The 13,375-nt window shown below is 44.7% G+C and overlaps 4 protein-coding genes across 4 annotated transcripts in view; all 4 read right to left on the reverse strand.

Moving 5' to 3' along the window:
- The window catches only part of Pmar_PMAR008242 (hypothetical protein), a gene marked incomplete at both ends in the record, with an annotated part of 12,037 nt that extends 11,686 nt beyond the window's left edge, over positions 1-351 (reverse strand). Inside the window, one exon of the mRNA XM_002768899.1 lies at positions 130-351. Within this exon, the coding sequence (XP_002768945.1) occupies positions 130-351 (222 nt within the window). The remainder of the gene's footprint in view (positions 1-129) is intronic.
- A 19-nt stretch (positions 352-370) lies between these two features.
- Positions 371-7,072, reverse strand: Pmar_PMAR008243 (hypothetical protein; the record flags this gene model as incomplete). The annotated part of the gene is made up of 22 exons (XM_002768900.1): positions 371-421; positions 655-750; positions 793-876; positions 920-1,033; positions 1,282-1,350; positions 1,399-1,494; positions 1,868-1,952; positions 1,992-2,129; positions 2,475-2,592; positions 2,646-2,800; positions 3,147-3,211; positions 3,259-3,369; positions 3,420-3,503; positions 3,595-3,689; positions 4,113-4,183; positions 4,619-4,791; positions 5,560-5,674; positions 6,114-6,195; positions 6,241-6,301; positions 6,628-6,735; positions 6,785-6,884; positions 6,978-7,072. 22 exons carry the CDS (start codon positions 7,070-7,072, stop codon positions 371-373), a joined length of 2,166 nt encoding a protein of 721 aa, XP_002768946.1.
- Positions 7,073-7,819: 747 nt separating this feature from the next.
- Positions 7,820-12,237, reverse strand: Pmar_PMAR008244 (transcription elongation factor s-ii, putative; the record flags this gene model as incomplete). Its single annotated transcript, XM_002768901.1, has 16 exons — positions 7,820-7,935; positions 7,979-8,075; positions 8,120-8,277; positions 8,512-8,629; positions 8,670-8,739; positions 8,785-8,905; positions 9,037-9,190; positions 9,242-9,352; positions 9,396-9,515; positions 9,570-9,644; positions 9,763-9,851; positions 10,088-10,220; positions 10,694-10,780; positions 11,328-11,399; positions 11,441-11,597; positions 12,050-12,237. 16 exons carry the CDS (start codon positions 12,235-12,237, stop codon positions 7,820-7,822), a joined length of 1,866 nt encoding a protein of 621 aa, XP_002768947.1.
- A 111-nt stretch (positions 12,238-12,348) lies between these two features.
- Positions 12,349-12,659, reverse strand: Pmar_PMAR008245 (hypothetical protein; the record flags this gene model as incomplete). The annotated part of the gene is made up of 3 exons (XM_002768902.1): positions 12,349-12,405; positions 12,451-12,592; positions 12,646-12,659. 3 exons carry the CDS (start codon positions 12,657-12,659, stop codon positions 12,349-12,351), a joined length of 213 nt encoding a protein of 70 aa, XP_002768948.1.
- Positions 12,660-13,375: the final 716 nt, after the last annotated feature.

The raw sequence follows: 13,375 nt of genomic DNA on the forward strand, positions 1-13,375 counted from the left end.
CGACAGGAAACTCGGCAATCGTGTCACCGCCTGTCGCCCTCCTACTGGTCCAATAAATACATTCTGTGCAAGATGTGGCGGAGGTGTGGTATTATGCGGCACCCCAATTTTCGGCATAGCATAGGCTACCCTTTGAGCCACCTCCTGACCGCCGGCCTTCGGTACAGCTTCCCTCGCCAACAGAGCCTCTGTCCGTCGAGCCGCAGCTGCTGCCAAATCATCCGTGTTCACTCCCTCTCTCCCCCCATTAGCAAATTCACCCCTCATCACCGCAGTAGCAGCCTCGTGAGACATCTCCGCACGAGGAGCCCCCGACTGAGGGCGCGGCTCTATTGATGCTTCTGAGAGCATATCTATGCTACTAGTGGTATCATCCAATGATGAGCGCAACGAGCCGTCCGAGGCCATAGAGAAAAGCAGACTAAAACAACTCCATCCACCACCAACATTGAAAACAACACCGAACTCACTTTCACTAGAGCCTATGATTATCTCATGGAGTGGTATTACTAGTAGTAAAATTCAAGTAATTGGAAACGATCAAGTTGGGCACTTGCTTTTCAAATTAGTAACAATCGCCTCACCTCCCTCCCCCTACACTCCCCCTTGTGGTGCTTTCTTCTCAGATACCCTCTTTATTGCCGCTACCCCCACCAGAGGGCCCTCCAACACGCCGTAGCGTAGCATAGCCGTTCGAACTGACAGCATTTTCTCCTTAGAATACGTCAACTCCTTCTCCTCCTTCTCCTCCTAAGCATCCCTACACACCCACCACACCAAACATACGCCTACCCTCTCCCCGTCATGATGCATAATAAGTTGCCTTAGTAACTTCTCCATCGCCAACCGCTCTTCCTCCTCCTCATCTACTCCACCCTACCAATACACTCATAACCATACCACTCCAATCTCAACCCACCTGAGATTGAGGAACACCCCCCTTCATCGGCGTCGGCAGCGGCACCGTCTCCGGCGTCACTATAGATGGTCTCGCAAACGGCTGTACAGAAACCAGCGGCCTTCTCACACGCACCTTACAACGATAACGATACACAGTCGGTCAGTGTCAGTGATAATATAAAAACTCTGAGGAGATTTTGGAGAATTCCTACCGGTTTCCGTTAGCCCTAAAGTGGTGTGGGAAAATATGCATATTGACAGCTACATGTGTTGGTGGCAATTTGGAAATCCTCCGCGATTTCATATTGATTTTCATACTAACTTCTATGGAAAGATTAAACATATATTCCTCCAACACTGAACAAGGTCTACCAATCTCACCAAACATCGCGCCTCTAACCCCTCCCCTTCGACGACGATACAAGGACAGCTCCGAAGCAACGTGAGTACCTACCAAAACAGCAGGAGGGAGGCTAACAATTCTTCCAACACTCCCACCTTGCGCACACCACACATATCCAACAGCGCCTGCAAGTGCCGCGAATAAACCTCATACCACACCTTCTTCACATCCTCCACCAATACCCCCTCAACCTACCAAACGAGTGACGCTCCTACCGACAAACCCAGTCGGACCTAGTTCGCTGAGCAACACAGATAATGACGATTTGTTGTTTGCCAGACGATTTGTAATAATACAACCTCTTCCACTAACCACCCTACCTCTCAGTGTGGGAAAATATGCACATGGTCAACTACATGTGTAGGTGACACCCGTGGAAATTTTGAGGAAAATTGAGGAATTTCACATTGCTTTCTCTACACTTCCACTCGAATTCGTATATAAACTTGTATAATTAGTGAGGAAACTTCTGGTGTCGGCTGAGGAAAGCGATCATATATTCCAACACTGCTACCTCTATTCCTTCCAATACCTCCACAACCTCCTCCCCCTTCCCTCCACCACCCCTTTCTGGACTCCTCGAAGTGTCAATCGGTGCCGGCCTCCTTCCCTGACGCCGCTCGGTGTTCCCTCTAGCCGCCTCACTTTCCTACAATTCATACCACTCCTTTTCCATCTCCCATCCCACCTCTCAACTGCATATTCCATCTTCCTCCTCTCCTCCCTGAGCCTCTCCCCACACTCCCCTTCACCTCGCCGAGCCCTCCTATCTACTTCCTCCAGCCGCTGTTCTTGACACCTCCTCCACACCAACTCTGTTAACAACCTGTGAGCAAACAAAACCAATCTCAAAATATACGTTTGCTTTCCTCACAAATTTCCACTAAGGTGCAAAAACTAACGAAAATTTTCTTATCGCCAACACAAGCAGGGCACTATCCCTACCAAAACACCGCCACTTCTCCGATACAATTATTATCTCGAAATTCAAAATTTGTAGATTTTGAAATACCCAATACTTGAAACTCCATAGCATAGACAATCACTTCCAATGAATATGAAAAAAAACACTAGTGATAAGTTTATTTCACGACCGCTGTATAGCGCGAATATCGCCTTTTTCACCGAGTTTTACACCACTTCACGTAAACTCCATGAATAATGTCCCTACCTCCTCAACTGCTCCTTCAACTTCTCCTCCACCCCCTTCCTCCCAGGCACCACACTACAGTACTTCTCCACATGCCCCATCGTACTCACCCTCACATCACAAGTCCTCTCTCCCAACCCTACCAAAACTCAATGTAAAAAGCGCGCGCCCTGCAAAAACACATCCACTCACGAACAACCCATAATTCGGGAAATGCCGACTTGAACCTCTCGAGATCATCAACACCGAAATAGGGTAGATAGAACGACTCCAGAGGTTGCAGCTGTGGATACATCTCTTCCCACTTCTCAGCGAGCTCAGCTGAGCTACAGCCTATCACCAGAGACCTAGCAACACCATCATAAACCAGTGTGGGAGGAAAATATGAAAATTCTGAGGAAATTTTCGGAATTTTTTTCGGGTCCTGTACTGTGAGGAAATATTGTACACAAGTGTCTTCTGTATTTTTAGATTCTTGTGATACTAGTCTCCCTTGCTAGCCTAGCGTAAACTTTATGATTACTGTATTGATCATTAGTTAAGAACCACTTGTTTATAACTCTTGTTGAGCTATCTAATCCTAACATGTACACTTCTACTCCAATTCCTACAATAACTGATCAAATTCTTAAGCTCAGCTTGGGAAAGCGAATATATACTCCAACACCAAACCTCTCCTCCTCCTCCTCCTACCGCTCCACCCTCCCTCCCATACCACGCCACTTGATATCTTGTTCTCTGCATACAACCTCAACTGCCTGACACCAAGAGCAACCTAAGATTCCCCCTCACCCGAGTTGCTCACCTTCACTATAAGGCGACGAAACGTCCCCAGGCTCAGCCACATATCTCTGGAGAAAGTCTCTTCATCGTTTTCCGACAAATCACCATTCACACACTCAAGCTGCTTCACAACCTACATAAACAGTTGCGCGAAAAACTCCGATTTCGGAATAAATTACACACCTCCTCTACATGACCCAAATCCGGACTCGACGTTGATAACAACTCTTCCATAAGAGAATCTATCGCCGCAGACGAGCCTGCGCCCTGAAACCCACCCTTCCTCTTCACAACCACACCTCCTTACCATAAAAGGCATCCGATATGGACCCATCCCCCTCGAGCTCCCTCCCAACACCAACTGTTGCATAAGTTCTTGTTGACTACGTAGCAGCTGCTGAGCTACGACGGCTGTTGCCGCTGAGGGGGTGCCACCCTGGACCTGTTTTGAATCTTTCCGACACTAATTTTTCCCACAAAATTCGAGAAAAATCATCGAAATGATAGATTTTATTATTATGAAAAAATTCACGCCCCAATATCATACGGCAGAAATGAGATTTCCCAAAATTCCATCAACTTTAGATCAACTACTACAAACACCAACCCATTCCGTATCATGCAATGCTGACCACACTTTTTGCTAGACGTAAAATCTCTGGACACCAATCGTCTATAGTTTTACACTGTGATTGTACTTTCGCAGACCGCATTGCATCTTCGAAGGCGTAAACTTTACAACTCCTACCAACACCCTTGATGCTGAAGATACCCTTCCTTTTCAATAATACGTCTTTATTTCGTCTCCTCCCCATGAGTCGTGTTACAGAGCAGTTCCGCAACGATACGAACAGGTAACAACATACCCCTACTTACCATACTCCTTCCCATCAGCATTGACGATGGCATCGGTGGTAGACCCAATCCCGGCCTCCCTCCACCTCCTCCTACAAAAATAAATTCCACGAGTAATATATTTTCGCTCTCCTCAGCTGAGCTCAGCATATTTTCACTAATCACACAAGAATTCGAAAAGAAGTGTACAGAAATCAATGAGAGCTTTCCATAATAAAATTCAATACTGTTACGACCACATGCAGTTGACCATTTGCATATTTCCCATACACACTTCAGTGCTATTATCATCCTCCCGAGAAACCACAATTAACAACTTCGTTTTCTATTGCCGAAATTAACGATAGTAAACAACTTGTCGCTATCACAGCCTCGAAAGGTTACTTCTATAACATCACATGTTCATACCAATGCTTACGCGATATAAATTCAGATCGATTCTCAACAATCTCGAAAATGAGACACATTTTTCCCATTTGCATATCAAACTGACACGCACTGTCCAATACCATAAACTCCGCTACCACTTACCACATCCCTTCGGAAGAGCACCAGTCAATTTAGTCAATAACTCCACATTAGTGATGGGAGGGTATTCACCAGGAGAGGCCAGAAACGGTAATATATTTTTCAAATCACCGCGAGATTCCGCCGCAACAGGAAGCTCCCCCATATACTCCGTTTTCACTCTAACTCTGACCTGAGCATACCAAACACAACCGTGGAAATAGCGAATTTACTACTATCAAGCTGTGATAAGCTTATAACACATTCATATTAGTTATTGCTCTATTCGATGAATATATTAAATTTACAGCTCTATATTGGAGTTTCACTACCCTAGTGATATGATAAAAACACTAGTGAAAAACATATTTCACGACTACTGCTTAGCACAAATATCGCGTTTTTCACCGAGTTTTACACCACTTCACGTAGAACTCCATTAACACAGCTGTAAATTTACTAATAATACTATGGAATACCTGAGCTACTACGCACATCTAAGAGGAAATTCTTTGTTTTTCGCCGATACTACTAACAACTTCTACTGCTGTTATATTGCGGGAATTCACTTCACCCTACTTCATATGATGATCCGTTCAGAACCTCCTGAATTACTATTGATATTCACCGTATGCATGTGATTAAAGGCCAATGAAAAATAATAATGGAGTTTCACCCGTGATATGAAAAACACTAGTGAAAGCCTCGTTCCCCATTGCTCTCCAACCCGAAAACCGCATATGAGCAGTGGATAACGCGTGATGTGTTAAACATGATAGGAACTAATTTATCCTCTGTAGTTAACGAAGTGATTTCACTTCACGTAGTATCACGAAAATCGCCTTTTTCACATGGAGTTTTACACCATTTCATGCCAAACGAGTGAAACTCCACTAAAATGAAGTAATTTTAATACAAAAAATAATATTACTAATAGTTTATATATAAATATAACGTTTACCTCAGGGTGAACGCCAACTAGGTCCAACTCCTTAATCGAGCGTAAAAACGGCATCAATTTCACCACTCCAAATCGTTCTCGCAGGCTCTTCAAATTGTGACTACCTTGGTAGTATCTAAGCTCTCACTATACAGAAGTGTCACTAAATTCTCATCTACCTATCCCACTCCGCTGCGAACAGTGACAGTGTTAGTCCTCCTATATGGGAGCTCTCATTGATTCCCATTGCTCCACTGCGACGGCAAAATTCCCTACAAACATGACAAAATCTGGGCCTAATCCGTATCTTTGTCGCTCAAACCTAAGATACTCAACCATTAATTCCAACTTCCACACAAACAGTGTGCGATAATATGCACATGGTCAACTACATGTGTTGATAATAATATGGAATTTCTGGGAAAAATTTTGGAAAATTCTACTTCTACTGTACACTTCTACTCTAGTTCGTATGTAGACTCCTGAGATCAGCTGAGGAAAGCGAACATATATTCCTCCAACACTGCACACCTAGACGTGAAATTCATGCACTTTCCACTGCATTAAATACCTACCTCACGACCACTACTATCATCCGTTTGAATATCTCCAACTCCTCCGTATGCTCCCACTGAGCTCTATCAATAACCACCTTTCCTACAAAAAGACATAGGCTCTCCACGGGCCTGTTTTAAATCTTACCACAGGCAACCTCGGATACCTCTCCATTCCCACCATCATTTCCTTCTACAACAACCCGATCCTGAATAAACCAAACCATTCATACCACTCCTCCGCCACTTCCTACTACCCCCAGAGCATCAACAGCCTCTGACACCTCCTCGAACACCAGCGACTTCCCCGTAAACTCTTCATATCGTAACGGTAGTTGATTTACCTCTACTCCGCGCTTCCCAGCAGACGCAATGACCTCCGGAAAGAACATCTCATCGGAGTTTCATCCTAGTGATATGAAGAAAATATTACAAAATTCACTTGATGATAAACAATTGTATTATGAAATACACGCTTATTACGACACTTCACGTTAAACGGATGAAACTCTACTATACCGAAATCGTTGATTACCTCCATCAGCTCGTTAAGCACACTCTCCCTAGGGTCCTTGATAGGAGCACTTCCCATCGGGACAAACGCCTCTGCATTAGGATTAAAACTTGACGACGTTTTTCGTATCTTACAAGTGACAACCTACTAAGATACCGCACCCAGCTTCCCATCAAACCTCTCCAGACGAGGATGGCACGAAGACTTTCGCCTCCACATTGAAGGGAGTGGCAGCCCTTGTGGGAGCCTCTGCTGGTGATACCTTCTTAGCACCCGAGCTGCTGCTCATTGTGACTTAGAATAAAGTGCTATACTACTACTACTACTACTACTACTACTACTACTACTACTACTACTACTACTACTACTACTAGGTATTAGAGAGGTTTCCAACCATTTGCAGTGGTGCTCCCAATCTCGAGGTGACGCGATCGACAATCGCCACGTTAGCTATGACTCTGATCATTACAAAATCCATTCCAAACGTGAATACCCTATAAATAACCAAACTGCGCTGATACCCTCAGAGCCGCTATCACCACCCTCCACAATGCTAAACCTATACCATACCAACACCACATTCCGACTACCACTTCACAAAGAGAAAAACCTGTAAAATATTCCTACTGCGTCGACCCTGGTCCACTGCAACGCCCACGCCCCGACAAGATCGACAAGCAGAAATAATCGATCATCTGGGCGCGCGCGATCGAGAACCGCGCACTCTCAGTTGGAACATGCGGAGCGAACAGAACCATCGTGTGAACGACTTGGATGAGAGGTAGGGTGTATGATCATCGACCTTCAGAGAAACTACAGAGTAGTCCGAAAAGAGCCTCCCCTTCGTAATTTCGCGGCAAGTGACAGTTCGTGGGCAAAATAGGTACCATTTGAAAGCCCCCATCCAATGCTGTATGAACTGATATTCGTATTGTGCACTGAGGTAACGTCAATCGCAAATCGGCCGTACTGGTTTCCCCTATGTAGCCGATTTTGCGTTTGGGATTGGCTCTTGTTTGCACCACTGCGTAAATACCCACAAACAACCCCACACTGAACGTCCATTAGTGTTATAATAAGGAGATGCTTTCGCAAGTAACTAACAAAAGGTTAATATCACTGATACTCATAAGTCTATAATAACGTTACTCCCATGTGGTTGTTCTGGTAGACTCTCCTCAATTGACAACATCAACAACCCAGTAATTTTCGATCAAGTGTTAGAACACGATTTCTGCCGTAACGACTCAATCAATGACAAGTGTGCAGGAAACGCCTCAACCCTCTCCTTGAGCCGCAACGACGTTTTCTCCACAGACCAATAATCATCTGCAAACACCATCAGCCGTACACATCCCACCTACCACCTTACCTTCACCTTGGAGGGCCTCCTCCAACAGCTGTCGAGTTTCGGGCTTATCAAAAAGGCTGCTCACCTTCGTAACATCAATATCACCATCGGGGTCAACCTAAAATACCCTATCTAAGGTACCAGGGAGCCTCCACAAGTCACCTTTCCTTCTGCCCCGTCTTCATTCAAGTCTTCCTCAATAGACCCAAGCTCGTCCAAGGCCTCATCAGAGATCTCATCCATATCAGCATCCAGTTGCTCGTCAACTTCCATCGCCGCCACCTCCTCGCTACCTTCATCCTCCTCCTCTCCCTCATTGTCTGAAAGGTGAGACAAAAACTCCCATAAAACACTCGTTCAGACGAAAACTTTTTCAAGTGCAGCTGCACAAAATACCATAACACACCTCAGGGTACCGCAACAGAAAATCCCCGACCTTGCGTAACACTAAGAGAAGAGCTCATGCACTGGATAAAGCTCCTGCCAGGCGACCCCCGAATCCGTTCACAAGATGGTAAGCGAAATCGGTTTGATTTATCCAACAAAAGTCTCACCTGCAATTTCCATCATCGGGGACTCCTCCACCTCGGCTCCATCCTGCTCATCAGGGGACGGTGGAAGGCCGAACTCCGGCATCGTTGGGAGTGGTGGCTTTACAGTTTCCTCTACCACCTACGCAACAACTTCAGTCTGCATTCCCAAAATCGCCTACTGTAACGCTTTGTCCCCCATCGCCTTCTAGTCTCGGCCCATCTGATGACGATTCGGCATTCCGCGTTTTTCTGAAAAAAAACTTTACACGTGGCCACAACTGACCTCTCAGTGACCTCTCGAGCAAGACCTGACTTTTATAATACTTCTCCTGCTGCCTCAGTCGCCTCTTCTTGAGACTGTCGCTGCCGAGTTCATCGTGGCTGGCAGTCACTAAGTGCTGAGGGCTCATCTCACCTAAACATGTGAAGGCAATCTTAGACAACAACGTCATTTAGACACCAACATTCTTCACAACAACGTTTTTTATACAACGGTATCTTTTACAACAACGTTATTCACAACGGCTTTCATGCGAACAACCTCACCCGTCAAGACTCGGCGACGAAGGCTGGCATTTTGAGGGTCCGAGAGGTTGAAATTGACCATCCTATATGCCGCTCTATACGCCTTGCTCTTAATGCTACGCTCATGCTTATCATACAGAGCACCTTCGATGTTACTCGCCAATAAACGAAGACACTAAGAGAGTGCGTCCAACTCGATGGTGACACCAGCAGCAGTGTCACCCACCTCCTCTTCATCTCGGCCTCCCTCTTCCACCTCAAGCACCGTCATAGGTAGCCCGGCGGCCTTCATCTCTGATGCCCCCACCAGGAGAGATTTCAAGAACTTTTCTGCTACCTAGGAACAGCACTCCGTCGATTGCCGGCTATTTCGAATTCACCTGTTTTCGTTTCTCTTGAGATTGCGGAGAATCCCCAGACTTCCGTTTTTTCTTCTTGTCACTGTTGCAAGGTCGCGACTCTTCCACGGAAGGCTTCTCATCAAGCCCAGTCTTTGGTACCTAGGAGAGCCTCACATGCAGCAGAGAAATACTGCGGGAAAATTCGGCCCTCACCGGAGCTCCCTGATCTACTGCTGGTGACGCTGCATCGGTCGAGCCGCAGCCCCCACATAGGAACACAACTGGGGACTGAGAGAGTCAATTCACTTCGACGAACCGGTAGATTCCGTGGTGATGATTGTAATACATTAGCTATAGTGTCAGTGATATAACCATCACAACAGTGATAGGGTTACTGGAGTCTCACCCGTGATTTAATTTCGGGTACAGAAACCACATCTGTACCCGGATTCTTGTGCAAACTTCTATAGTAAGTGAGGAAACTCCTGAGCTCAGCTGAGCAAAACAAGTATATACCCCAACACTGGAGTTTCACCACCCATTTTACGTCACGTGGCGTAATACTCGTTGAAAAACGCGATATTCGCGGTGATATGCACTAGTCGTGAAATATGTTTCTCACTAGTGTTTTTCATACCACTAGAGTGAAACTCCACTGTCCACCATCATACACCTCGGAACATTTTTAAGGATAATATCACGATTGCTATTGCGGGTAGCATCAGCATTACCCACCTGGGACGGGAAGTCCTTATTTGTCGCAGTCACGCCGGGTACAGCATTAGGATGATACAGTTTATGGCAACCACGACATTCGTAGACTCTCATCTCAGGATTGATGACTTGCAGGTGAAGAATAGGGACCTATACAAAGCTCTTAGATCAGCTGATCAGTTGATTTATAACTATCTATATATATTATAAATAACGTATTAAGATCTATTATAATGGAGTTTCACCCTAGTGATATGAAAAACGCAAGTGAAAAACATATTTCACGACTACTGCATATCACCGCGAATATCGCGTTTTTCACGGAGTTTTACGCCACTTCACGTAAGACGGGTGAGACTCCAATATAATAATATTAATAGCCCACTAAACGTAAAGTAATACTCGATATCCATAGATATTGCCAACCAGTGTTGGAGGAATACATACATTCCGTTTCCTCACTAATCATACAAGTTTACATGCGAATTCCACCAGCAGAAATACACAAAAACCAACGAGAATCTCCCGGAGAGATTTCCGTTAAAATTCCAATAAATCACCAAGGAACGTAGTTGACCATATGCATATCCTCCCATATTGTTCACAACACTCAAGGTGCTCACCATGGACGAAGTTGCTCCTTTGGGGTCCGGTGCAAGGACAGCCTTGGCGAGTTGTTTAGGGGTGCATCCCTCCGTTTCCGAATAAATCTGATAAAAGAACATTCAATAGTTGCATAACCATTCTAGACTAGAACATGGCAGATTTGAAAAACACGTTCCACATCGCGAATACGCCTGTCCACCGAATATCAAATATACAGCGTTCTAGCATTACCATAGCCAGCACAATAGACAAATCTATTACATGGTACTTTACCATATATACACTGTGTACCATCTTTATCTAGTTCCACCCACCCTTCTAGAGAATAGGAATTTTTTTCGAGTACACTAAGTTAAATTATCAGTGATCATTCAACTGGATGACTCCAATGTTGGTGGTAATTTATCATCAACATTTTAGTTTCACCCGTTTTGCGTGAAGTGGCGTAATTCTCCATGTGAAAACCCAATATTCGCGCTATGCAGTAGTCGTGAAATATATATTTTCACTACTGCTCTTCATATCACGGCTGAAATTGCATTAAGTGGGCAACAACACATGTGCTTGACCACGTGGATATTTTTCAACACTGCATGTCATCATCAGGTACCGACTATAACTAACAATACTGGTAATTTTCACAACACCTACTTGTCTTGTGTAGTATACCCCTCTCATAGGGATTTTTACATTCAATTTCAACCACTCTTCAACAGGTAGGACCTGTAAACAACTAAAGACAACAACTCAGTAAAGTCATTCACTTTAGCTAAACCAGTAATGGCCTCAGGAGGGTTCCAATCCTCTTTATATCCACCCAAGAGCTCTGACTTTCCAAAACTGCTCAAACTGCGACCAGTGGCAGTCTCGATATCAGGCATGCCAGCTGATGGACCGAAGTCTGTATATGGTCGCCAGTACCTACCCAAAAGTGGACCTATTCCGTATCTTGCCATAGTCGACCTAAGATTCGAATACGCTGATATAAGCAATGTGGACAAACATGCACATGGTCAACTACGTGTGTTGGTGACAGTACGAAAATTTTGGGGAAATTTTGGGAAATTCTTGGTAGTTTCTGAGCACTTTCATATATGAACTCCTATAATTAGCGAGGAGACTCCTGAGCTCAGCTGAAGAATGCGAACATATCCTTTCTCAACAAATATAAACGTCGCGATTTCCGCCTCAAAAGGGTATAGAAAATCCGACTGGAAATTTTCCACCTCGCATTCATTTAGTGTTAGAGAATATACTTGACCATATGAAAATTCTAAGAAAATTTCGGGACACCCTCATTGGTTTCAACTCGAATTCATAAATGTTAATCCCTGAGCTCAGCTGGAGAGAGCGAATTTAACACTAGCACTCACCATCGACACCTCAGACCTCTTCCCTGCTGGTATTCTTCTATTCGCGCCACATACGGTCTGCTAGGATCACCAGCGAACATTTCAACGTCGCATCCTCGGTGTATCGGGATGTTCAATACAGGATGTGTTAGCAGGAGCTCCCCAGGGGGTTCGCCGAAAATCTTTTTAATCTCTGCCGAGTCAGTCATTTTATAATCGCCGACTTTCGTCCATCACCTCGCTACCCAACTCGCATGACTCAACCCATGTTTTTCCCGAAAATCCGTAAAAAAATACAAAAAAAATCCAACATGTATACGTCAGAGCATCTCCGCAAAGCCTTCCTCCTCGCCGAAACGGGGCGAAATCGAGCCCTCCTAAAAACACAATTTTCATGACAATACAAAAAATTTTTCCCCTACATCCGAGTGATCCCGAATAAGCGACATCAAAATATCATCCGTGGTTTCCTCCTTCGGCGCGGCCGACCGAATCTTCACCGCTTCCTCAACTTCCGTCCAGACGACTATGGTAGAGTCGTCCGAAACCGATACCAAACATGGACTAAAATGAATAACATTTTCAATATGTATCGCATAAAACTTGAAATCGATCACTTTCGAATACGCATTAGTACGGTGAAATCAAACTGCTCGCCCTTACACCGTTTCCTCGTATGAAAAATATGCACATAGTCAACTACATATGTCACTAACAATATGAAAATTGTTAGTAAACTTCAGGAAATTCTCATTGGTTTCCGTACACTTCTACCCGAATTCGTGTGTAAACTTGTATAACTAGTAAGAAAACTCCTGAGCTCAGCTGAGGAACGCGAACACATCTCCCAACTCTGTCGTTTCCCGTGCAAATTCGGCATAAATATCAAATATGTTAGCACTAATAGTGTTTATGTCGAGGCCGAGTTTCACAAGGGCGAAAATATCTCAGCTGAGAAGTGTTGAAAATACATACTTCCTTTCCTCAGCTGAGCTCAGAAATTTCATCACTACATTATGATCACTCGCACAGCAATTCGAGTAGTAGAAGTGCGCAGAAAATCAACGAGAATTTCCCGAAATTTCCGCAAAATTTTCATCTCGTCGCCAACATCATGTGCATATTTTCCCATAAAACACAGACTTGAACGGTAAATGCCAAAGAGCCGGATTCCCCTAAATCTCAGGTATAGCTAATAATCGATCACTCGATCGATTTCATACATGCTTTCCTTCTCTGATTCTCTACCACTCTGGAGACCGGACAACCACACCACCGCATTCACTGTCGATGAATGACCACAGCTGACGACGTGCAAAAGGCTACAGCTCTCCCGGTGCCAGATAA

The sequence above is a fragment of the Perkinsus marinus genome (genome assembly GCF_000006405.1).
Source record: "Perkinsus marinus ATCC 50983 genomic scaffold scf_1104296966926, whole genome shotgun sequence".
NCBI classification, from domain to species: domain Eukaryota; phylum Perkinsozoa; order Perkinsida; family Perkinsidae; genus Perkinsus; species Perkinsus marinus.